This window comes from Culicoides brevitarsis, chromosome 2 (assembly GCF_036172545.1).
Source record: "Culicoides brevitarsis isolate CSIRO-B50_1 chromosome 2, AGI_CSIRO_Cbre_v1, whole genome shotgun sequence".
Lineage (NCBI taxonomy): Eukaryota > Metazoa > Arthropoda > Insecta > Diptera > Ceratopogonidae > Culicoides > Culicoides brevitarsis.
In genome coordinates this window covers 39,929,574-39,952,254 of record NC_087086.1, presented here as the reverse complement: position 1 = coordinate 39,952,254, position 22,681 = coordinate 39,929,574, and the positions used below count along the sequence as shown (strand labels likewise).

The following is a 22,681-nucleotide window of genomic DNA, read 5'->3' as shown; positions in this document are numbered from 1 at the left end:
TTATTTAATTTTTTAAAGCTTTAAAATTTATCAAAAACATGTCACAGAAAAATTTTTATAAAATTCTTCGAAATCAATTTGATGATTTTTCGTTAAAAATTTATTGAATAAGGACTGAAATGAACTTTAAAATTAAAATAAAAATTAATAAAAAAAAATTAAATTGAATTTTAGGTTTAAAATTAAATAATTTTTTAAATAAAAAATTAAGAAATTTATTTTTTTTAAATTATTTTTAATTTTTTTTTTGCAAACTCATGCAAAAATTACTTTCCATCGTTCTCAAGGCAAAAAAATAAAAAATCATAAATGAACAACGCCTCTTGTTTTGAAAACAAATCAACACATGCTTACCTCGTAAACTTAAAAATCCCTTTCAAAAACAATGTCAACGATTGCCATTCCCGAAGATTTCGACTTTTGTGTCAAATTTGAAGTTCCTCCGGATTACGCGCCTCCCGAAACATACGAAGATCAGGAAAATTGCATCGAATATCCGAACATCAACACTTCTCAGTATCGTCAGAAGCCGGCAGAACATTTTTTGGACCTCTTACCTTTCTATCAATGCTTGTCACGAAACTCCGAGGGCACAACAATTGTCGCTTCGAACTCTTACAACACCCGACGATGGAACGGATCGATTTTTGGCTTCGATAATGTCGACGAGGAACGACCTGTGCTTGAAACACGCGAAGTTGCGTTCAAAGTTTCGGCAGATTCGACAATTTCTGGTAAGAAAATTTAAAGTTTTTAAAAAAATTTTTGAATTTTCATGAAATTTCGTTGTAGATATGAAATTTATCGATGATACGACGTTCGCGCTAACCGAAAGTAATGGTCAAGTCACTTTATTCAGCACGAGATCCGTGATGCGAGAAACTCCGGAGAACAAATATTGCCTTTTTCGTGTGGGACAAAAGACCGAACATCGAGGATACGCGAATTGTCTCGAGATTTTCCACAAAAATCCGCAAAAAATGATCACGGGAGACAGTTACGGTTGGTTAATTACTTGGGATTTGGGAAATGCTGACTTGACATCGACGCAAAAAATTAGATTCGCTCATTCCGATGCCATTAACGACATTTCAGCGGATCCAAAATCCGAAGATTGCTTCGTCACAGCGTCAAACGACAAAAATTTGTATCATTTTGACATGCGAGATCCGAGACCGTGCACAGCCCTTATGGAAGCGCATGGATATCAACTAAAATCCTGCAAGCATTTGAACGATCATCAGTTGTTAGTTGGCGATCAGAAGGGATTCGCTTATGTTGTTGACACAAAAATGCCGAAAGAAGTTCTCACGCAGAAGGAAATCAACGACAGAGCAGTTCATAAATTTTTCGTCAAGGGAGAAAATGTCGTTGCTTTGACAGATTCTAATCGACTTTCGGTGCAACAATTTAATGGAAAGGAAATTTTGACGGTTTTGGATGCAACTGAAGCTCCAAATTTCCTTCGATCAGCAACTTGGATTAATGAAAATGAGTTTTATGTCGCTGGATGGAGTAATTACATGCAAAAATACAAGATTTAAAATTATTTTTTAATAAATGAATGAAGAATGTTAGAAAAAAAATATTTTTTTAAGAAAAATTAATTTGTACGATTTTTGTATGGAAACAGGACAGTAGAATTCGTACGTTCTGAGTGTGCGCATGTAAGAAGTAACGTTCTAAGCTCAGTACACTCAACATTCCGTGTTAGTATATCGGTTAGTATCCCCGCCTGTCACGCGGGAGAGCGGGGTTCGACTCCCCGACACGGAGAATTTTTTTTTTATTTTTTTATAAAAATATTTTTTTAATTAATTAATTTTATGAAAAAAATTAACAAAGATATACAAAAAAAAAATATTACTTTAAAATAAAATAATTAAAAAAAAAATAAAATAATTTTTAAAAATATTATTATAAAATAATAAAAAAATATTAATTTTAAACTTAATTAAATTTATTATTATTTTATTTTTTTATTTATATTATCTATTTTTTTATTTTTTGTTTTATTTAAATTTTTTAATTATTATTAAAAATAAATTAATTTATTTATTCAAATTTAATTATTTTTATAATTTAAAAATTTGATAATATTTCAAATTTTTTTTTTTAATTCAATTTTTAAATAAATTAGTTTTTAATAATTTTTAATTGAAATTAATTTCATTAAAAAATCATAAAAAAATAAAATTTTGACTTATGATTATTTCAAAAAAATTATTTAAAAATTCTAAAAAGTTCAAAATTTATTTTAAGAGAAAAAATAAATTTTTAACAGGTGTTAAAAAATAAAAAAAAAATATTTTAAACCTCTTTTTTAGTACAATTTTCAATTTATATAAACATTTTCTTTACAATCTAACTTTCCTAAATTTTTTTTTTTTTTAAGTTTATATTTTTTTAAATAGATCAATTTATTTTATTTTAATTTTAATTAAAATTATTAAAAAAAAATTATTAAAAAAATAAAATAATTAAAAAATAAAAAAAAAATTAAACCTCTTGTATTAGTACCTATAATAAAAATCAAAATACAATTAAAAAAAAAAATAAAATAAAATAAAATAAAAAAAATAAAATAAAAAATAAAATAAAATTATTTTAAAAATAGATGAAAATAATATTTTAAGTTAAAATTTATATGAAAAAAATTATATTTGAAGAAAGTAACATTTTAATTCGAAAATATTTTTTTAACAATTTTTTAATTATTTATTTTAATTTATTTAAATAATTTAATTTTAACTTTAAATTAATTTAATTTTTAATTTATTTAATTAAAAAATTATTAGATTTTTGTATATTGTAACTTAATAAATTAATATGGAATAATTTAAATTAATAAAAAAATTAAAGCTCAATAAATTAATTATCAGAATTTAGTGAAAATTATCGAAAATCTTATGTAATAAAATGCAAAAAATTAACTAAATATAAAATTTTAATTAGAAAAAATTTAATTAATTCTTTAAATAAATTTAAATTAATAAATTTTAAAATTTATTTTTTTTTCTAATTTTGAAAAATTTTAAATAATTTTTAAATCAATTAATTAAAATTAATTTTGTGGTTAAAAACAAATTAATTAAAAATTATAAAATTTCTTCGAAAAAATGAACTTTACCTGAGTCTTGAGTCACATACTTGAAACCGAACAAAAGGCGAAACTAATAATAATTTGGCAGAAAAGAAACACAATTGAACGTTATTAATCAAACAAAAGGATTTAAATTAACTTAAATTTTTAATTCCCATTTTATAAAATCTCGTAAATGTTAAAGGATTTTTTGTACAATTTTTATCTTTTCTTTATTTTTCTCCTCTTTTTCTCTTCTAATAAAATAAAATAACATCTCAATCCTAAAAACTAGAAAACAATTCAAAGGTAAGGTACTAAGCCTCTCTCATTTGGGTCCCTAATCCTAACATATTTACAACTTGCTTTTAATACGGCTGATGTTGGTTTTTTTTCTCTTAATTTTTTTTTCTGCATTTTTCAGTAGAAACTTTTGCGTGCGAGAACGCAATCACAGCAAAAGTTGACGGCGCGTTCTTCCCATGTCCAAACCTCGAGTTGCGCATTCGGCGCAGGCTTTTGATTGTCGATCAGTCCCAAGGCTGCCAATCCCTCGGCTGTTGTGCATTTTCCGCGTTGCCGTTTGAGGATTTTCACGGTGAAACTTTTCGGCTTGCACGTCGCTTTGCCGTACCAACAGTCGTGTTTGACGCATTCGATCGTGCGAATCCATCGGGGGTAGTAGTCGGGACCCAAATCCTGCCATCGGATCTTCGAGTCGCAAAACCAGGGCTTTTCGCGTTGCAGCTGGGCGTCGTTGTTGCTGGAGCGGAGCGCACGTTTGTTTCGCGTGCCGCCGGTTTTCGTGATAAAATCCACTTGCCACGCCGGCTGATTGCTCAGATCCATCTGGAATTCGTCGTCGACGTAAAAGTCGGGATCGCTGTCGCTGGCGCCGCGTTTCCCGCTCTTGCCAAGTACTTGCGGGTCTGTCGTCGTCGTAGAAGGCGCATCGACGCTCATGTAGCGCGGATTGTATGCCGAGCCGAGAATTTTCACGAGGACATTTTCGGGCAGCGACTCACACTCGATCGTGTCGATATTCCGACTGTCTGTTACCGCAATCAAAAATCCATAAATAATTAGAATTAAATAAGCACTCATTTTTTTTTCGTCTTTGCTTTCTAGATTTCACCGGTTTTTCATGAGAAAATTACTGAGAATTTTTTAGATAATTTTTTTTTCTTGCTTTTCGTGTGAAAGAGTTCCTTCTTCAACAAAGTCAGTCAATAAACTGTCTGTTTTTTTGTAAAGAACCCTTATCTGGTTCGAAAATTTCTACCTGTACGCCGTCGTGAGTGCACGAGGGATGCGTAAGGATGTATTGGGGATGCGTCATACAGGTTCTCGTACACGTGCAAGGATACGGCATACGGACAACAAATACCCATTACCTGCTCCGAGAGCGAACATTGGTCCGAGGCATTTTGCTCAGGCATGCGGATTATCTGCGTTACTTTAGCAATTTGAGGGTACAAATGGACAAAAAGAAACAAAGGACTAAGCTTTTGACTTTTAAATGCGTTTTCAAGCAATACCTTCGATCACAACTAATTAATTTTTCGCCCTCAATAACAACAACAATCCGTTTTTTTTTTCAGATGTTTTATGACGAAAAATTATCATTATGAGCATAAAATTGGCTCATAAAACCCTTTTTTATTTATTTTTTCTATTATTTTATTTTTTGAAAATATTTTTTATTTTTAAAAAAATATTTAAATTAATTTTTTAATTTTTAAATTTATTTTTAAAAATATTTTAAAAAATAAAATATGAAAATAATCTTATTTAATTAAATTATTTTTTTACAAAATTATTAATATTTTTTTAAAGAAATTAAAGTATAAATATTGAAATTTTTAACTTCTAAAATTATTTTTATATTAAAAAAAATTAAATAAAATGTTGGAAAACAAAAATTACTAAAAAAATAATTTTTATTAAAATTTTAAAACTTTTGATGAAAATAAAAATTTAATTTAATATCAAAATATTTTTAAAGCAAATTTATTAATTAATTATTTTTTATTTTATTTTATATATTTTTTTTTTTGAAATAAAAATATTGTTTTGTAAATTTAAAACCTATTGCTCATTTTTTTACTTAAAAATTTAAAAAAATTAATAATAAAAAAAATAAATTGAAATGTTTTTAAAATAAATTTTATTTTAAATTATTTTTCATTTTATTTTAATTTTTAATTATTTTTTTAAATAAATTTTATTTTTTATACAATTTTAATTCGATTAAAAAAAAAACTAAAATTTAATTAAATTTTCAAATTATTTTATAAAAAATTTATTCTGAAATTTTATTTTTAATTATTTTTTTATTTTATAATTCGTATTTTTAATTATTCTTGAATGATTTTGATTTTTTAAATAATTTTTGTTTAATTAAAAAAAATTATTCTAATTATTATTTTAGATTTTTAATAAATCTTAATTTTAAAATATTTTTTTTTATTAAATTTTATAATTTATTTAATTAATTTTATTATTTTTTTTAATAATTTTCATTTTCAAAAAAAAAAAAAATCAAAAATAAAAAAAAATTAACAAATTTTATCTTAAATTTTTTTTAAATATTTTTTTAAAAATTATTAAAAAATTAATTAAAAAAATATTTTAAAATAGATTTTATTTTTTTAATTTTATTTTTTTTTTAATTTTATTTTAATTTTTTTAAACATTTTTTAAAATAAATTTTATTTTTATTTATATTTTTTTTTTAAATAAAATTTAAATGTCCACAATATTTCAAATTGAGTTCCTTTACCTCGTCACTCATACCGTCACTCACATTTTGTTTCTCACTCTATTTCATAACTTTTTCTCTCATTCTGTCATTGTTATTGTTTGTGTCCCTTTAAAAATAAAATAATTTTTTTCATGTTTTGTCTTTAAAAACCCATAAAACTACCTTTTATTACATAATTTTAGTGCCAGATTGCAACGAGACGTCGGTATGTCAGAAGAACAGGCGGAAAATCACAAAAATCCCACAAAAATTCCCGAAATAAAGAGTTTTGCGTTCTTCGATATCGAAACAACTGGGTTGCCAAGTAAGAATTTCTTTGTATTTCACTAAAAAAATATCTAAAATTAAAAATTTTTCACAGGCGAAGAAGGAAATCGCACCAAAATAACTGAAATTTCGATCGTTGCATGTTCCGTCGAGCATTTCCTCAGCACAAAATCTCCAAAAATACCGCGAGTTTTGCACAAATTGACACTTTGCGTGAATCCTTGCAAGCGAATTTCGTATAAATCGGAGGAAATTACGGGACTTTCGAACGATTTGTTGGAGCATGAGCGAAAATTCGATAAAGAAACCGCAGAAACTTTAAAAAATTTCCTTTCTCATCTCCAATCGCCGTGTGCGCTTGTGGCTCATAACGGATTCAACTTTGATTTTCCCATTTTGAAGCGAATGTTGGAGCTAAATGACGCGAATTTAGGAGATTCGTTACTTGCAGCGGACTCTTTGCACGTTTTTCGTGAAATTGACGAGCTTGAACAGGAATTGGCGATGACACAATTTGTCGATCCCGAGGAAAAAGCAATCGATGACTTCATTATTGAGGAACTTTTGAGCATTAAAAGGCAAGAAAAGCAAAAAGCTTCGTCGTCTCGCTTGAGAAATGGATCAAAAAGTCCCGAAAACGCGAGAGAAATGCAAGAAATGAACGAAACGACGCCCGAGAAGCAAATTTTATCAACAAATGAGCTCAGTTGTCTTCAAAAACTTCCAAAATTAGAGCGAGAAAGGGACGATGTCACTCCAGAAACGTCAAAAAATCCCCAAGAATGGAACAAAAACAATAAAAGAACACGAGATTGTCCTCCAAAATCCCGCCGAGACTTGTTTGGAGCGAAAAAATCCTTTAAATTGACCAAAATTTACGAAAATATCTTCCAAACGGAGCCCGAACATTCCCATTATGCCGAAGCTGATGTCATAACGTTGCTCAAATGTGCCATCGCGAAGAATTTTGACTTTGTCAGAGTCGTTCAGGAGCAAGCTAAATATTTTAAAGACATTCCCGCCTTAGGTCAACACACTAAAATGTGATTTTTTATAAGAAAAAAATAATTTTGTTAAAAATTTTATATAAAAAAAAATAAATTTTATACGAAAAAAAAATTTCTCCGTGTCGGGGAGTCGAACCCCGCTCTCCCGCGTGACAGGCGGGGATACTAACCGATATACTAACACGGAATGTTGAAAGAAGTTGCTTAGATTGCCACGTCATTTGTATTGTCGCGCCCTCCATTGTCGTGTATCATTTGATATAGCGACGCAAAATCGCTTCTGTACCTCATACAAACACGAAAGACGCTTTCTTGTACGGCTTTTGACAAACAACACTCAACATTCCGTGTTAGTATATCGGTTAGTATCCCCGCCTGTCACGCGGGAGAGCGGGGTTCGACTCCCCGACACGGAGAAATTTTTTTTTATTTTTTTATTAAATTTTTAAAGGCACTTATTTTATTTATTTTTGTAATTTTTTCCCTTAACCTTAATTTTTTGTTGAATTTTTTTTATTTTTTCTTCTTGTCGGCTTTCACTTGAGCTATTTTGCTTTTTTTGCCGCAACAAATTCCGAAGAGAAATGCGAAAAATTTTAAAATTACGATGAAAATTATTGAAAAGAGTCCTAAAACATCCAAAGAGTGACGTTGAATGAAGTTCAAATCTTTGCCGGGATATTGGAGATGAGGCGCTCCATGATGTTTCAAGACATATTCGACCCAAAATACGGCAGTATTGAGTGCTGAAGCGATTCTGTCACGATATTTGTCGGAATATTTCTTCACGTTTTCACGATATCTAAAAATAAAAAAAATTACAAAAAAAAAATATTAAATTTATTTTTGTTTGAAAAAATAAAATTAAAAAAAAAATAAAATTTCCAAAATTTTTTAAATTAATTTTTTTACTTACATTCAACATTTTGAAATAAAAAAATAATTTTAAATAATAATTTATTTTTTTTTTGTTAGAATAAAAATTAAATATTTTTCGATTTACACGAAAAAAAATTAATTCAATTTAATTTTTTATTTTTTTGTTGAAATAAAATTTAAATATTTTTATAAATGCAAAAATAAAATATTTTGAAATAAAAAAATATTTAAAATTAAAAAAGTTTAAAAAATTTCCTGAATATACAAAAATATTAGTTTAGAATTTTCGTATTAATTTTTATTAAATTAATTTATTATTTTTGCATTAACATTTCAAAAATATTTAAAAAAAAAATATTACTATTTTTTTTTGTAGGAATAAAAATTCAATATTTTTTTTATTTTTTTTCAAATTTTTATTTTATTTTTAAAATTTTTGTCATAACTAATGAAATTAAATTTTTCACTCAAAAAATTGACGAAAAAAATTAAAGTTTAAGTAATTTCCAAAACATGCAAAATTTTTAATTTTTTAAAATTATTAATATTATTTAACTTTTTTTTTTACAAAAATGAAAATTGAATATTTTTTTTAACATTTTTGTGAATTTGCTTTACTTTTTTATTTTTTAACAAATAAATTATTTTTTTTTTCTTAAAATAAAATAAAAGTAAATGTTCGAACTCATTTAATTGATTTTTAAGTTAAATTAATTTTTCATTGAATTATTTTGCTTAAATTTTGCATTTTTTATTTTATTTTATTTTTTTTTTGTTTAAAAAAAATTTAAAAAAATATTAAAAAATTATTTTATTTTCTCGTGCTTTTTCGAAATTTTTAAGAAATTTTTGTTCAAAAATTATAAAATTTTCTTTAAAACTTACTTTTTATTCGTCAACAAATCATTCAAAATCTCCTCAAACGCTTCTTCTGTCACATTAAACAACTTCATGCCTCGTCCCCATCCTTCCTGCGTAATTTTCTGCACATTTCCATCTTGATCTCCAAAGAACGGAAATCCCAAAATCGGTACTTGATGATATTTTGCCTCTCCAACGCCTCCCAAACCGCCATGCCCAATGAACAATTTGACCTTCGGATGTGCTAAAATCGAATCTTGCGGCAACCATTTGACGCCGAGAGCATTTTTGGGCAATCTCGAGAAATCATCGCTTTCCCATCGCATGACAACTCGTTCCTTACGTCGCGACAGAACTTTTAGCATGATGTCAACTTTATCTGGTTGCGTTGTTGAAACGGGAAGATTCGATCCAAAAGTCCACAAAATGGCGCCATGCGTTGAATTATCCAAAAATTCACGCAATTCTCCCTCCAATGGCGAAGGTTTCGTTTTAATTTGAATCCCGCCGATTTCAACTTCGTTCGGAAGAAGCGGGCGAATGATTTCCGTATCGGCAAAATGTTGATTCAGGAAAATTAGAGAGTTATTGGCGATCATTTCATCATAAGATCGATATTTTTTGGCGGGAAAATGTTCCGAGTATTCGGCGCGTTGAATGCGATCCATGTAAAAAGTCATAAAATATTCCAAAATTATGAAGAGAAAATTTTTCACACGTTCAACGAACGACATTTTCCCATGCATGTGCATAAAAAAGCTCGGAACAGTCGCCGGGAGCGAAAGAGATCCCGTAAAATGGCGAATTCCAAGCGAATTTCCAACAGTTGACAATCCAATCCATGGCGCCTTAAAATGATCCGCAATCCCGAGTTGAACATTATTGAAAAATACAGGAATGAAGAAAACCAAGTCGAATTTTTCGGTTTTCATTATTTTTTGAAATTCCGCAGATTGGAATGTTGCAATGGCATCTCCTCGATATTGATCGCTGACTTGCTTGAAAAACGTCGGGGAAGGTTTGGTTTCGCCCGAAGATAATTTTCCAAAGAGATCTGCTTCAAATCCGGGTCTTTCGATGAAAATTTGACGAATGTTGGGAGATGAATTTTTGAATTTGAAATTTGTAACAGAAATAACTTGATGTCCTCTGGCAGCTAATTCGTCACAAATTGGCATGGCAAGTAAAACGTGAGATTTGCTCGGATTTGGGAAGAAACATAATATACGAGATGAATCCACGAATGATGAGGAAATTGTCAAAAAGACACAAATTGAGGTAAGAAGTGACATTTTTTATATATATTTTTTTTAAATAAAAAAATCTGAAAAAATAAAAAAAAAAAAAATTAAAAAAAAATAAAAAAAAAAAAAAAAATAAAAAATAAATAAATAAATAAAAAAAAAAAAAAAAAAAAATTTAATTTAAAATTAAATAAAAAAATGCGATTATTTAAAAATAAATTTTAATAAAAAAAAAAAATAATAAAATAATTTTATTTCAATAATTAAATTTTTTATTAATTTTTTTTATTTCAAGAAAATAGAAAAAAATCTTTTATTTTTCATTTTTTTAGAAAATAATTTTTTTATCAGAATATATGAAAATTAATAATTAATTTAATTTTTAATTTCAATTAAAATAATTAATTTAATAATTTTTATTTATTTAAAATAATTAATTAAAAAATTATTTTTCATTATTTTTTTTTTGTTGAAAAATTGAAAATTTTTTTTCAATTTTTATTTTTATGAAAATTAAAAATCAATTTATTTTTTAATTTTAATTTAAAAAATCAATTTTTTTAAATAATTATTTTTTCGTTAAATAATAAATTAATTTTTTCATCAATTATTTTAAAATAAATTTTTAAATATTTTTTTTTCATTTAAAAATAATATTTTTAATGAACGAACCCAAAAAATAAAAAAAATATGAAGTATCTCTTAAAAAATTTAATTTAAATAATATTCAAATGATATTTTTTACAAATTTTTTGCCTTTTTAATAAAAAATTTTTTTTTCAGTAACAAAAAATTAATTTTCACAAAATTTACTGATTCAAACGATATTTTTTCGAAACTTCTTCTATTACATTTTTTTTCAAGTATGACATTCTCATTTGACAGGTCAATTAATCTATTCCAACTTTCAAACTTCTGTCAAAACATCAAAAAATATTCATCGAAATTGGCTCGCAGCAAATTATTCCAATAAAAATTTGCGTTTTATCTAAAACTCCAAGGTCGCTACTTAATTGTAATTGACGCAATAAACAATTTTACATCGTAGGCAACTAAAATTCACTCTTTAGCACTAAAATTTGACGAAAAACTTGGATAAAATGCCAACTACAGCACTTACCGACGCAAACAACCAAAATCGCCGAATGTTTTCTTACGATGAAATGGTAATGGCGAGCGACGGAACACGATTTTACATCAAATATCTCGACGGACCGACACCAAATCAACCTCCGAAACCCGCGACAGTCACACAACAAAGAGCACAGGCAGCAGCAGCAGCACGTCAAACAGCTTCACGGAACGTCGTACAGAAAGCAACTGCTTTACCGACACCGACACTGACGACAACTTTGCAACAACCCGCAGCAAAGCGTCAACGAGTCGCAGCGAATCCAGCGCCGTCGCAAATTGCCGCTCCGCAACACGTTCAATGCGGAATTTGCCTGCAAAAGTTCAAAAATATGCCGAGTTTGAATTTTCACATTGAAAAGACGCACAAGGATACCGATGGGCCCGTGGATTGTCCTTGCGGAAAGAGATTTGCCAATAAAAAGTACATGAAACGGCATCAGAAACGACGATTCGAGACTGAGAGGATTATTTGTGGGCGCGAAAGTAATGCGGGAACGAATGCCGTGAAGAGTGGCTTTCGCGTTAATTATCAAAATCTCTAAATTTTTTAACTTTTGCACGTAAATCTCTTGAAATTTGCTGAAAATTTCCGACTTTTCCTGAAAAATATTTTAAAATTGATGTAAATAGATCGTAAAATATCATTAGAAAATAGTTAAAATTAATAAATTTAAGCAATTTCTAACTAATGAGTAAATATTCGGAGAACAAATAAATTTTAAGTTATCTTTAAAAGTATTAAAAAATTATTTTATTTTTTTATTTTCAAAAAAAAAAAAAAAATAAATAAATAAATTTTTTTTTTATTTTTGATACTTTGTTTTTAATTGAAAAATAGCAAAAATCTAAATTTTTATTTATTTATTTTTTTTAAGTTCTAAAATTCTTTTAAAAATTTTCTGAATAATTTTTCAAAAATTTAAAATTTTAAATTGATGTTTTTTTTATTTTTTGCTAATTTTATTTATTCTCTTAAAAAGTAAAAATTTATTTCAGCTTAATTTAATTTTTTTTGAAAATTTAAAAATTAAAATTTTCTTGAAATTTCTCAAAAAATTTAAGTCACTTTTTAAAAAATATATTTTTTTTTTAAATTAATTTATTTTTTTTTGAAAATTATTTTTTAAATTATCGAAAATAGCAAAAAAAAATCGTTTTTTATCTATTTTTATCCTTAAACTCTTTAAAAAAAATAACCAATGTAAAAAAATTCGCTTTTCGACCCACTGTTCATATCTGTCAAACTCTTGTCAAAATCAGCTGCTTCATTGTTTTCATTTTCATTCAAAAACTCAATTTCTCTTCAATCCACAGACAAAAAAAATTATTTCTTACCCGAAAAATCCCCCTTTTCCCACGATGAAGTCCCTTCGTGGCGGCATCCAGTGCATTTTATCGCAAGGCAGCAGTGACAGTTCTCAAGACAGCCAAAAATCGCAAGCAATTCCGACGGCGCTCATCAAGGAAGATTGGCAGCTCATCTTAAACCAAGACGCATCCATCGAAGAACTCCGTTCAGCTGTGGAAAAATGCAAAGAACTCGTTTTGAAGACGGAAGAATGCAGCTACGAGCGAACTTGGATTGTTCGGCATTTGTGTGAACTTCGGCTGAGGCTTCAGGAGTTGGTTGAAATCGAAAATGATCCAAACGAGACGTCGGAAAGTGCGAGAGTTGTGTTGGGACATCATTTTATTCCGCGCCATTTGAAGGATAATGTGCTTGGAAGTACAAAGGTGAGTTAAATAAATATTTTTTAATAAAATTCGGGTTGATTTTTATGAAATTTAATAATTTAGAACCTGAAAATAGAGAAAAGTTAAGAAAAAAATTTTAAAAAATTCTTAAATTTTGACTAAAATAATAATTTTTTGTAAAAATCTTTGAACTTTTCTTTAAATTTTGTCTTACAATTAATTTGAATTTTACAAAATTTATATTTTTTTTTATTTTAATATTCATAAATTAAATTTTAAAATTCGTTAATATTTTTTTTCCATGTAAAATAATCAATAAAGTGTGAAAAATATTCTTAAAAAATATTTTTTTTATTAAGATTTATATTTTTTTTTTATTTTATTTTTTATTTAAAGTCTAATTTTAAAAAAATATGATTTAATATTATTTTATTGCAATTATTAAATTTTTTTCATTTTTTTTAAAATAAATTTTTGAGAAAATTTAAAAAAATTTTGTTATTTTAAAAACAATTACAATTCTCGTAATTATTTTAAGGAAATTTTTTATCTTATTTTTTTTTTAGAAAAATTTGCCTCATTTTTAAGGAAAAAATATTTTAATTTTATTTTTAACTTTATTTTTGGAATTAAAAATTTTTTTAATTTTTTGAATAACCAAATTTGTTGAAAATTTTGAAAAAAAAATAAATAAAAATAATTATTTAAAAAAATTTTATTCAATTTTTAAAATTAAAATTTAAAAAAAAAATTATTTAAAAAAATTTTTCGTAAATTTTTTTTAAAAAAATTTTTTACAAAATTTCATTTTTTTTTTTAATTTTTGAGTTTTATTAAAAACGATTTCAGCATAAATTATTTTTTTTCTTTTAATTTTAAAATTTGAAAAAAAAATAAATTTTTTGTAAAATCAAATTAGGTAAAAATTTTTGAAAAAAAATCAAAACATTAAAAAAAAATTTTTTTTAAAAAATTTAATAATTCTTTTTCATAAATTTTTTAATCAAAACTAATAAATTTCATTAAAAATCAATTTTAGAAATTTTTTTTAATTAATTTTTTTCATTTTTAATTTTCAGGTAAAATACTGCGATTTCTGCACCGGAATCATCTGGAATGTCATTCAAGCGTCTTTCTTCTGTGTCGACTGCCAATACATCGCTCATGCTCGTTGTGTCGATCACGTGACTCGCATTTGCGCCAACATTACCGCTTCCGAACGCGTTTTTCCCGAAGAACGTCTCCGTCCCGAGACCGGAATGCACATGCAAGCCTACAAATGCGCCGACTGCAAAAGCAACTTCCAACTGACGACACAAGACGAAGCTTACGACATTTCGCCGCGTCTCTGCGAATACTCAGGCAACTATTTTTGCCCGTGTTGCCATTGGAATGACGTCTCCATCGTCCCCGCTCGCATCACACACAATTGGGACTTTAAACTTTATCGCGTCTCCCGTTCGGCGTTGCAAGAAATAAATTTATTCATGGAACGCGCCGTCATCCGATTGGAAGAAAAAAACCCGAAACTCTTCATTTTCGTGCAAGCGCTTTGCCAAACGAAAAAATTGCGACACAACTTGTCGATTATGAAGAAATATCTCACGGAATGTCGTTTTGCGACAGAGAAAAAAATACTCGACAACGAACTTGGCATGAAACGACATTTGGCACTTTTTCCCGACGTTTACAGCATTCAGGATCTCGTAAATGTTCACAACGGGTCGTTGCTGGATCAACTTCACAAGATGTCGATTGCGTTTGAACAGCACATCAGAAATTGCGAAATTTGCAAAGGCAAAGGGTACATTTGCGAGATTTGTGGGCACAACGAACCGCTTTTTCCCTTCGACGATGGCGGAAATTTTTGCCAAAAATGCAATTCGATGTGTCATCGGAGCTGTTGGATGCGAAAAGAGGAAAAATGTAAAAAGTGTGAAAGGCTGCAGAAGAGAGCCGTTGAGAAAAGTGCGAGTCAGGAGGAACAAGAAGAAATTGAATTAGCAATTGATGCAACTTCTAAATAATTTAAAGCAGCTTTTTAATCAAAGACGTAATTTTATGGGATTTTTTTATATTTAAAAAAAAATATTTTTTGAATATTTTCATGAAATAATTTTGACAGGTTTTAAAATTTTTAATAAATTTTGCAATTTGAGTAAAACTGAAAAAAATTAAATTTAAAATTTTGCTTTAAAATCTTAATTTTTTTTTTAGTGAAAAATTATTTTTTTACATTTAAAGAGACAAAATTTCAAAAAAAAAAATTTAAAAAAAATAAGCAAAAAAAAAAAAAATTTAATTTTTTTTTTAAATTTGACAGCTGTCATTTTATGAAAATTTAAATCTGTCAAAATGACAGCTGTCAAATTTTTTTTTAATAAAAATTAAATTTTGAGAAATTTTTTGATATTTTCTCTTAATTTTATTTGAAATTTTGTCTCTTTAAATGTTAAAAAAAATATTTTTCATACAAAAAAAATTAAGTTAATTTTTGACAGTCAAAATATTGACAGGTGTCAAAAAAAATTTTTTTTTAATAATTTTTTTTTTTTTATTTTTTTTTAATTTAATTTTGATTAAAAATGTATTTTTAATACATCTAACTTTAAAATTAAATAATATTATTAAAAGTACAAATTTTTAGTTAAATTTTGACAGCTCGAAAAATGACAGATGTCACAATTTTTAACAAAATATTAATTTTTAAGTATTTCAACGGCCTAAAATTAATTTAAATTATTAAAAATATTAAAACATTTAAAAAAAATTAAAAAATTTGGTTGAAAATTAAAATTTTGTTGAAAAAAAAAAATTTAATATGTCAAAAAAATTTTTATCAAAATTATTTCATGAACAAATTTACTTTAAAAAATTAAGCTAATAATAAAAAATATTAAAAATAAAACAAGAAATTATTAAAATTTTACTTAAATCTATAATTTTCATGGCACTTGACGTAATTTTAAATTTCTCTTCACTCGCAGAAGTTAAAATTTCTTCTTCTTTTTTGACATTTTCATTCAAATTCTCTAAATTTATGACTTTTTTCTCCTTTTCTAACTCAAAATTGCAATTAACTTCCTTTCCAAGTCCTTTTTTAATGGTTCTTGTTAATGGAAAGGCGCATTCACTTTCACATCGATTGTCAAAATCATCTTGATCGAAGCCATATAAACGAGCGCCTGCAAGCCCATACTGTTGTATCAAATTAGCACGAACTTTAATTGACTCAACATCCTCAAACGAGATCCAATTGTCGTCTTTGTACATGTAAGGAGCTTTTTCAAGTGTTGGGCGAACAATTTTCCAAGATGAATTTTTCGATAAAAATTTGCAGTACTAAAAAAAAAATTAAAATTTCACAAAAAATTTAGAAAAAATGAAGAAAATTACTTCAAAATAAGCAGGAAGTCCCTCTTTTGTGGCTTGAAATCCTGCAACGTATGGCGCTCCAATATCAGTTTTGTTCAAATCTCGCAATTTCCAAACTCTTCCATAAAATGGAACACTCAAAATAATTTTATTCGCCGGAATTAGCTTCGTATATCGTTTTATTGCGTCTTCAACGGCATCTTCGTCGGGTGAATTTATTGGCGCGTTAATATCTGTTCCCGTGCCACTCGATTCTGTGTTGCCATCCAAATGAAAATCGTGAGCCAAGACATGAATGAAGTTCGAAATCCTTTAAAAAAAATAATTTTTCATAAATTTTATTGGAAATGAAGACAAAAACTTACGCTGAGATGCTTTTGATATCGAATCCGTTGCTTGGGCTTGACCAATAATTTGATGCAGGAGCAGCTACAGTCAACAAGTAACCCGCTGGGATCAATAATTTATGAATTTCTCGTATCATACTGACAAAATGTTCACGAAAACGTTGATCCGGATACTCCCAATGGATGTCGATGCCGTCTAAATCGAATTTGCGACACGTTTCCAAGCAATTTTCGGAAAAAGCTTTTCGCAGTTCTCGACTTGCGGCGATCTGAAAATAAAAATTTTCGTTAAAAAAAATTTTAAAAATAAAAATTTAAATTAAAAAAAAAAATTAAAAAAAATTAAATTCAATAAAAGTATTAAAATTATTATTTTAATTTAATTTTCAATATGACAAAAAATTAAATAAAAAAAATTCAAGAATAAAATAAAAAAAAACTTAGAAAAAAAAATAATATAAAAAATTGTAAAATAAAAAAATATTAATATCGAAAAAAATAGAAAAAAATTAAGATAAAATAAAAAATATAATTAAATTTTATTTAAAAAAATAATACTAAAATAATTAAAAATATAAAAATTTTATATTAAATAAAAAATTTAATAAAATAAAAAAAAAAATTAAATATAGAAATTGAAATAAATTTAAAAATCAAACAAATTTAAAAATTAAAATAAAAAAAAAAAAAAAAAAATATAAAAAAAAATTAAAAATTAAAAAAAAAAAATAATTTTTAAAAAAAAAAAAAAAAAAATAAATAAATAAAAAATTTAAAAAAATAATTAAAAAAAAATAGGTATATAAAAAATTATTTAAATAAAATAAATAATTAAAAAAATACTTACACGTTGAAAATTCGACTTTGAAGTCAAATCTGAAGGTCCTCCAATAGAAACCAAAACCTTCGACGTGAATTTCGGTCGATATTTCAGCAATTCCATCAACATTGTCTCATTTTTCATAAAAATATCTCCTTTTTGATTCACCGAAGCGAACATCATAACCATAAAATCACACAAATTCGGCTTGACATTGCTCATAAAATCCTCATTATCCATCGAAACATAACAAAAAGTCTGCCCAATTCGATCTAATTCGTGATCTCTTATCGGCGTTCGATGATTTTCCTCAGCGCCATCTACCGACACAGCATTTGGATCAATAAAATCACAATCAATCCGCCTTCCAAGTCGATTATTGATGAGTCGCATCAACGGGAACGAACATTCGTACTCGCAAACATTATCATAGTCATCTTGCTCAAAAGACCAAATTTTGACGCCTGCTAATCCGTACTTCGTTGCAATATCTACACGTTTTCCGATGGATTCAAAGTCCTCAAATGAGATCCAATCGTGATCGCGATACATGTAAGGAGCGATTTCGAGTTCAGGTCGAACGACAGTCCATGAAGAATCGTTTAAATTTTTACAATACTGAAAAAAAAATTTTTTTTATGAAATTTTTTTAATTTTTAAGAGAAATTTTTAAAAAATTACGTCATGAAACGGAGGAGAAAACGCATAATCGTTCTGTTTCCCAATAATAAACGGAGATCCAATCGTATTTTTTGACTTATCTTTCATACGCCACCATCTACCGTACATTGGAATGCCCAAAGTTAGTTTTTCAGGAGCAACTCCTGCATCAAAGTACCTTTTTAAGGTATCAACAACGCTGTCATTGTCTCGGGCATTTATCGGTGCATTAATATTTAATCCTCCGCCGCTCCATGGTTCGCTACTGTCGCCATGATAGTCATGCGTTATGAGATTCATGAAGTTTGTTACTCTAAAAAATTAAAAAAATATAAAATTAATTTTTATGAGATTTTTTTGAAAAAATTAAATTTTTTACTCTGAAAGTTCTTTTATTCGCAATCCGCTGCTTGGTCCTGAACGATTTATATCAGCTGGGCCTCCAATTGTCAATAAATATCCCGCTGGATTGAGTCTATGAACAAATTTTATGAATTTTTAATCATTTTTAGGTTAGATTTCTTACAATTTTATAGCTTCACGTGCCATTTCGACATATCCTGCTTGATCTTGAGGATTTGGATACTCCCAATGAATGTCGATGCCATCTAATTCGTATTGATCACAAACATCTAAGCAGCTTTTGGCGAAGGCTTTTTGTAAAGTTGAGTTTGCAGCGATCTATAATGAAAGATTTTTAAGTTGAATTAGCAAAAAGGCGAATTTCAAATTTTTTAAAGGTAATTTTTTGAATTGACATTTTAATTTTTTTTTGCTCAAAATTTATAGAATAAAATTAATTTTAAAAGTTTTTGATGCAAAATTATCAAAATATTGAAATATTTTTAATTTTTTCGTTAAATTAGCGAAAAAATAAATTTCAAATTTTTAACGGTAATTTTTTTAAATTGACATTTACAAAATTTTACTCAAATTCATAAAATGAAAATTAACCAAAATTTCAAATATATTTTTAATTTTTGTTAATTAAATTAACAAAAAATTTAAATTTAAATTTAAAAAAAATTATCAAATTAAATTTTAGAATTTTTTAAAATTTAAACTGCCATTTTTCAAATTGACATTTAAAAATTTGTTTATGAAAATTTTTAGAAAATCAAAATTTTTAAAGCAAATTTTAGTTTTCAACCTATTTTTAAAGAGATATAAAAAATTTTCTTATCTAAAAATTTAAAAATTTTGTAAAAAAAAAAATAAATTTAACGGTCACTTTTTGAATTGACATTTACGAATTTTTGATTAATTTTTAATTAAAATGTACTAAAAACTTCAAATTTTAAGGAAATTTTAAATTTTCAAAATATTTTAAAAATTTTTTAGTAATATTTTATTAAATTTTTCACCAAAAAATAAAAATTTTCTAATTTTTTCAAAATTTATGAAAAATTTCGTTAAAAAAAATCAACTTACCAATCGCATATTTTCCTTCGTCGTGTAATCCGCATAACCGCCAAGCGACAAAATAATTTTCGACGCATATCTCGGCTTCAAATCCAAAAAATTATAAAGTCTCCTGACATTTTCCGCCTGAATAATTCCATTTTCATCCACAGACGCAAACCAAATGTAAATCATTGTACACAACCCGGGCCTAATTTTATCCGTTATATCCAAATGCCATTCGCCAATGTAGCAAAAAACTTGTTGTTTTCTCTCCAATTTGCTATCGACGATCGGCAATCGCTTCGGTTTCGTCTTGGGTTGTTCGTGTTTTTTCTTCAACGTGTGCTTCCGATTCGTGATCCAATCCAAATATTTGACGACATCCATGAAAACGACAAAATTCTCCGTATCGCATTGATGATATTCGTTTTCGAGACCTGCACTGACGACGCCTCGAAGGTACCATCGAGCTCCTTCTTTGATCATAAATCCTCCGCCCGAGTCTCCGCGACATGGTCCTGTTCCATCTTGCCCGCCGGCACAAAATGTCTGAGAATTTACCAACGAAGCGAGTTTTTCGTGACTTTTGGCGCAAGTTTCTGATGAGACAGCCATTAATTTGAGACTATTGATGTCTCCCGAGTCGGTAAATTCCGTTTCGCCAAATCCAACTATCGTCCCAGGGCGATTTTCGATGTCTTCGTAAAACTCCCAAAGGCAAACCGGCACAAAAAGTGCATTCGAGATTGGATGTTCGAGAAAAAGTAACGCGATGTCGTTCTTTCCGGGACCTTGATGATACGGATGTTTCACAAAAAGCCAAATTTTAACAGCTAAAAAAATTTTTTTTAAAATAATTTTTGAAAAATTACCAAAAAATGAGAAAAAACTCACTTTCATTGCTAAAAATTACTAATTCGATGTCTTTAATTGCAGCTGGAAATCCATTCGGTTCTAAACAATGAGATGCTGTGATAGCTACTGACTTATCAATTAATGTTGCGCTGCAAACATGATCTCCTTTGACGTACATTGAAGCTACCCATGGCCAATTTAGTTTGATTGCACGTTCGCCTCCGATGCTGAACTCGACGATATTTTGCTCGAAATGCCCGCATTTTCCTTCGCTGATGCCGATATTGAAAATTCTGTTGTATTCGGCGACGACATCGATTTCAGCTTTAAATGTTTTGAATGCTGTTACGATTTTGTATTGACCTGAAGGTTGTTCATCTAAAAAAAATTAATTTAAAATAAATATTAATTAAAAATAAATAAAATTAATTAATTAATTAAATTAAAAATTAATTAAAAAAAAATAAATAAAAATTTAATTTAATTTAAAAAATTAAAAATATTTTTTTTTATTAAAAAATAATTTTTATTTTATTTTTCAATAATTTTTTTTTTACAAAAATAATTAAAATTAATTAAATAAAAATTATAATTAATTAAAATTTAAAAAAAAAATATTTTTTTTAATAAAATTTTTTAAAAATTAAAAATTAATTTAAAAATAATTAAAATTAAAAAAATTAAAAAAATAATTTTTATTTTATTTTCCAATAATGTTTTTATTAAATAAATAATATTTAAAATTAAAATTTTTTTAAAAAAAAAATTTTTTTAAAAAATAATTTAAAAAATTAAAATAATTAAATTTAAAAAATATAAAAAAAATTTTGAAAATTTATAACTTTTTAAAATAAAAATAATTGAAAAATAAATAAAAATATTTACTAAATCCATACCTACCCTCATCAAGTTCACAGATTTTTTTCCTACTAAAATAAATTTCGCTCAACTGCAACGCTTCATCCTCGAAATAAACCACATACGAAACTCGTCTTCCATTAAGTACTTTTCTCACAATTTCACTCGCATTTCCCTTCAACGTAATATTGACAGAATCCTCCTTAAGACTCACATTTTCCGGCACAAAAAACACCAAAGTGACATTGAACTCGTAAATTTGGATCTTGGGCACGGCAATATCCAATAATCCAACATCTTTGGAGAATTCTTTGCCATATTGGAAAATTTCGGGGCACGGAGACCGAATTGATTGCCCAAAAATTGAAGGAAAAAAGGCAAAAATCAAGAAGATTAGCGCCATTTTGGTTTTGTACTTTCGAAAAAAAAAATACGGGAAAAAACGCGAAATTAATACGCGTGCTGATCGTTTGACTTTGAACACTCAACTGAATCTTGGTTGTGTTGGTTTCTCATATTAAAAAAAAAAAAATACATCGAGAGAATTTTTGCCGATGTAAATAAATAAACAAAGGATCGTTGAGGAGAAAATTTTTCGAAAAAAAATTTAAAAATTTTTTTTAATTAAATTTTAATTAATTTTTGTTACTTTCTGACTTTCAAAAAAATTTTAAAAATTAATTCAAGAATATTTTCTTCTTGTTATGAAATTTTAATCAGGTTTCAACACTCATCGTGTAATATAATTATTTTTATTATCGTACTATTGACACTCGAATGCATTTAACTTGTTTACGTTTTCAAGACAGGTTTTCTACGAGGCGAGGTTTGACCGGTAAAACACATGTAAATTTTATGAATGGAACTCTTATCGTCGAGTTTTGATGACGCATCAAGAGGTGAGTAATTTTTTTAATGGTTTTATTTTTTTTTTTATTTTTCAAGATTTTTTTTGCAGTTTCGCGCGTGCTTGATGTTCTATAGAGTGATGGATGTACTTTGTCTGTAGCTGTTGGTAATGTTGTGGTTATTAAAATATCTCGGTTTATTCAGTGGTTACGGTAACAAGTGTTATGGCTATAAAAAAAAAGAATAAATTTTAAACAAAAAATTTAAATTCTTACCTGATTTTTTTTGGAGAGGAAAATTGATTTTTCGTTAATTTTAAATTTAATTTTAATTTCCTAAAATTCAAACAAGTGAGAAAGGGCTTAATATTCACTTCCAGCTATATAAAATTTATCAAATTTAGGTTGAAAATTTATTTTGGATGAAAAAAAAAAATTCGGCCAAAATCCTCTTATTATGAGGGCTCACATACCTATTTTTCAAAATTTTTTCAACTTTTGTAGATCACGGTTCTCCAGCTCAAATTGAAGGTTTTGATGTTAGAAACAACTTTTGTTTTCGACTTTTTTTAAATTTTGCG

The 22,681-nt window shown here is 27.0% G+C and overlaps 6 protein-coding genes across 6 annotated transcripts; 3 read left to right on the top strand and 3 right to left on the bottom strand.

Annotated features, from left to right (window-relative positions):
* Positions 1 to 328: 328 nt before the first annotated feature.
* On the top strand, positions 329 to 1,632 carry LOC134830620 (uncharacterized). Its single transcript, XM_063844162.1, has 2 exons — positions 329 to 734; positions 793 to 1,632. The coding sequence occupies exons 1-2, from the start codon at positions 386 to 388 to the stop codon at positions 1,542 to 1,544; spliced, it is 1,101 nt and encodes a 366-aa protein (XP_063700232.1). The 5' UTR covers positions 329 to 385; the 3' UTR covers positions 1,545 to 1,632.
* Positions 1,633 to 3,502: 1,870 nt separating this feature from the next.
* Positions 3,503 to 4,186, bottom strand: LOC134829131 (protein trunk). The gene has a single exon (XM_063842128.1). The coding sequence runs from the start codon at positions 4,184 to 4,186 to the stop codon at positions 3,503 to 3,505; it is 684 nt and encodes a 227-aa protein (XP_063698198.1).
* Positions 4,187 to 5,947: 1,761 nt separating this feature from the next.
* Positions 5,948 to 7,277, top strand: LOC134829280 (uncharacterized). The gene is made up of 2 exons (XM_063842303.1): positions 5,948 to 6,150; positions 6,208 to 7,277. The coding sequence occupies exons 1-2, from the start codon at positions 6,054 to 6,056 to the stop codon at positions 7,158 to 7,160; spliced, it is 1,050 nt and encodes a 349-aa protein (XP_063698373.1). The 5' UTR covers positions 5,948 to 6,053; the 3' UTR covers positions 7,161 to 7,277.
* A 4-nt stretch (positions 7,278 to 7,281) lies between these two features.
* Positions 7,282 to 11,351, bottom strand: LOC134829279 (UDP-glycosyltransferase UGT5-like). The gene is made up of 3 exons (XM_063842301.1): positions 11,225 to 11,351; positions 8,885 to 10,184; positions 7,282 to 7,922 (listed from the first exon to the last, which is right to left on the bottom strand). Exons 2-3 carry the CDS (start codon positions 10,150 to 10,152, stop codon positions 7,634 to 7,636), a joined length of 1,557 nt encoding a protein of 518 aa, XP_063698371.1. The 5' UTR covers positions 10,153 to 10,184; positions 11,225 to 11,351; the 3' UTR covers positions 7,282 to 7,633.
* A 1,175-nt stretch (positions 11,352 to 12,526) lies between these two features.
* LOC134829692 (differentially expressed in FDCP 8 homolog) lies at positions 12,527 to 15,078 on the top strand. Its single transcript, XM_063842908.1, has 2 exons — positions 12,527 to 12,972; positions 14,013 to 15,078. The coding sequence occupies exons 1-2, from the start codon at positions 12,598 to 12,600 to the stop codon at positions 14,958 to 14,960; spliced, it is 1,323 nt and encodes a 440-aa protein (XP_063698978.1). The 5' UTR covers positions 12,527 to 12,597; the 3' UTR covers positions 14,961 to 15,078.
* A 730-nt stretch (positions 15,079 to 15,808) lies between these two features.
* LOC134829130 (uncharacterized) lies at positions 15,809 to 21,655 on the bottom strand. The gene is made up of 11 exons (XM_063842127.1): positions 21,295 to 21,655; positions 20,434 to 20,772; positions 19,567 to 20,372; positions 18,662 to 18,816; positions 18,515 to 18,610; positions 18,157 to 18,448; positions 17,503 to 18,093; positions 16,674 to 16,924; positions 16,330 to 16,618; positions 15,864 to 16,275; positions 15,809 to 15,813 (listed from the first exon to the last, which is right to left on the bottom strand). Exons 1-11 carry the CDS (start codon positions 21,653 to 21,655, stop codon positions 15,809 to 15,811), a joined length of 3,597 nt encoding a protein of 1,198 aa, XP_063698197.1.
* Positions 21,656 to 22,681: the final 1,026 nt, after the last annotated feature.

Bases quoted from the DNA above. Each gene is read 5' to 3' on its own strand.
- LOC134830620 (XM_063844162.1), top strand. From the start codon at position 386: ATGTCAACGATTGCCATTCCCGAAGATTTCGACTTTTGTGTCAAATTT. The intron at 735-792 runs GTAAGAAAATTT...ATTTCGTTGTAG, and splicing joins GGCAGATTCGACAATTTCTG to ATATGAAATTTATCGATGAT.
- LOC134829131 (XM_063842128.1), bottom strand. From the start codon at position 4,186: ATGAGTGCTTATTTAATTCTAATTATTTATGGATTTTTGATTGCGGTA.
- LOC134829280 (XM_063842303.1), top strand. From the start codon at position 6,054: ATGTCAGAAGAACAGGCGGAAAATCACAAAAATCCCACAAAAATTCCC. The intron at 6,151-6,207 runs GTAAGAATTTCT...AATTTTTCACAG, and splicing joins CGAAACAACTGGGTTGCCAA to GCGAAGAAGGAAATCGCACC.
- LOC134829279 (XM_063842301.1), bottom strand. From the start codon at position 10,152: ATGTCACTTCTTACCTCAATTTGTGTCTTTTTGACAATTTCCTCATCA. The intron at 7,923-8,884 runs GTAAGTTTTAAA...TTTTATTTTTAG, and splicing joins GATTTGTTGACGAATAAAAA to ATATCGTGAAAACGTGAAGA.
- LOC134829692 (XM_063842908.1), top strand. From the start codon at position 12,598: ATGAAGTCCCTTCGTGGCGGCATCCAGTGCATTTTATCGCAAGGCAGC. The intron at 12,973-14,012 runs GTGAGTTAAATA...TTTAATTTTCAG, and splicing joins ATGTGCTTGGAAGTACAAAG to GTAAAATACTGCGATTTCTG.
- LOC134829130 (XM_063842127.1), bottom strand. From the start codon at position 21,655: ATGGCGCTAATCTTCTTGATTTTTGCCTTTTTTCCTTCAATTTTTGGG. The intron at 18,817-19,566 runs GTAAGTTGATTT...CTTTCATTATAG, and splicing joins CGAAGGAAAATATGCGATTG to ATCGCTGCAAACTCAACTTT. The intron at 18,094-18,156 runs GTAATTTTTTAA...TTTTTTTTTCAG, and splicing joins TTTCTCCTCCGTTTCATGAC to TATTGTAAAAATTTAAACGA.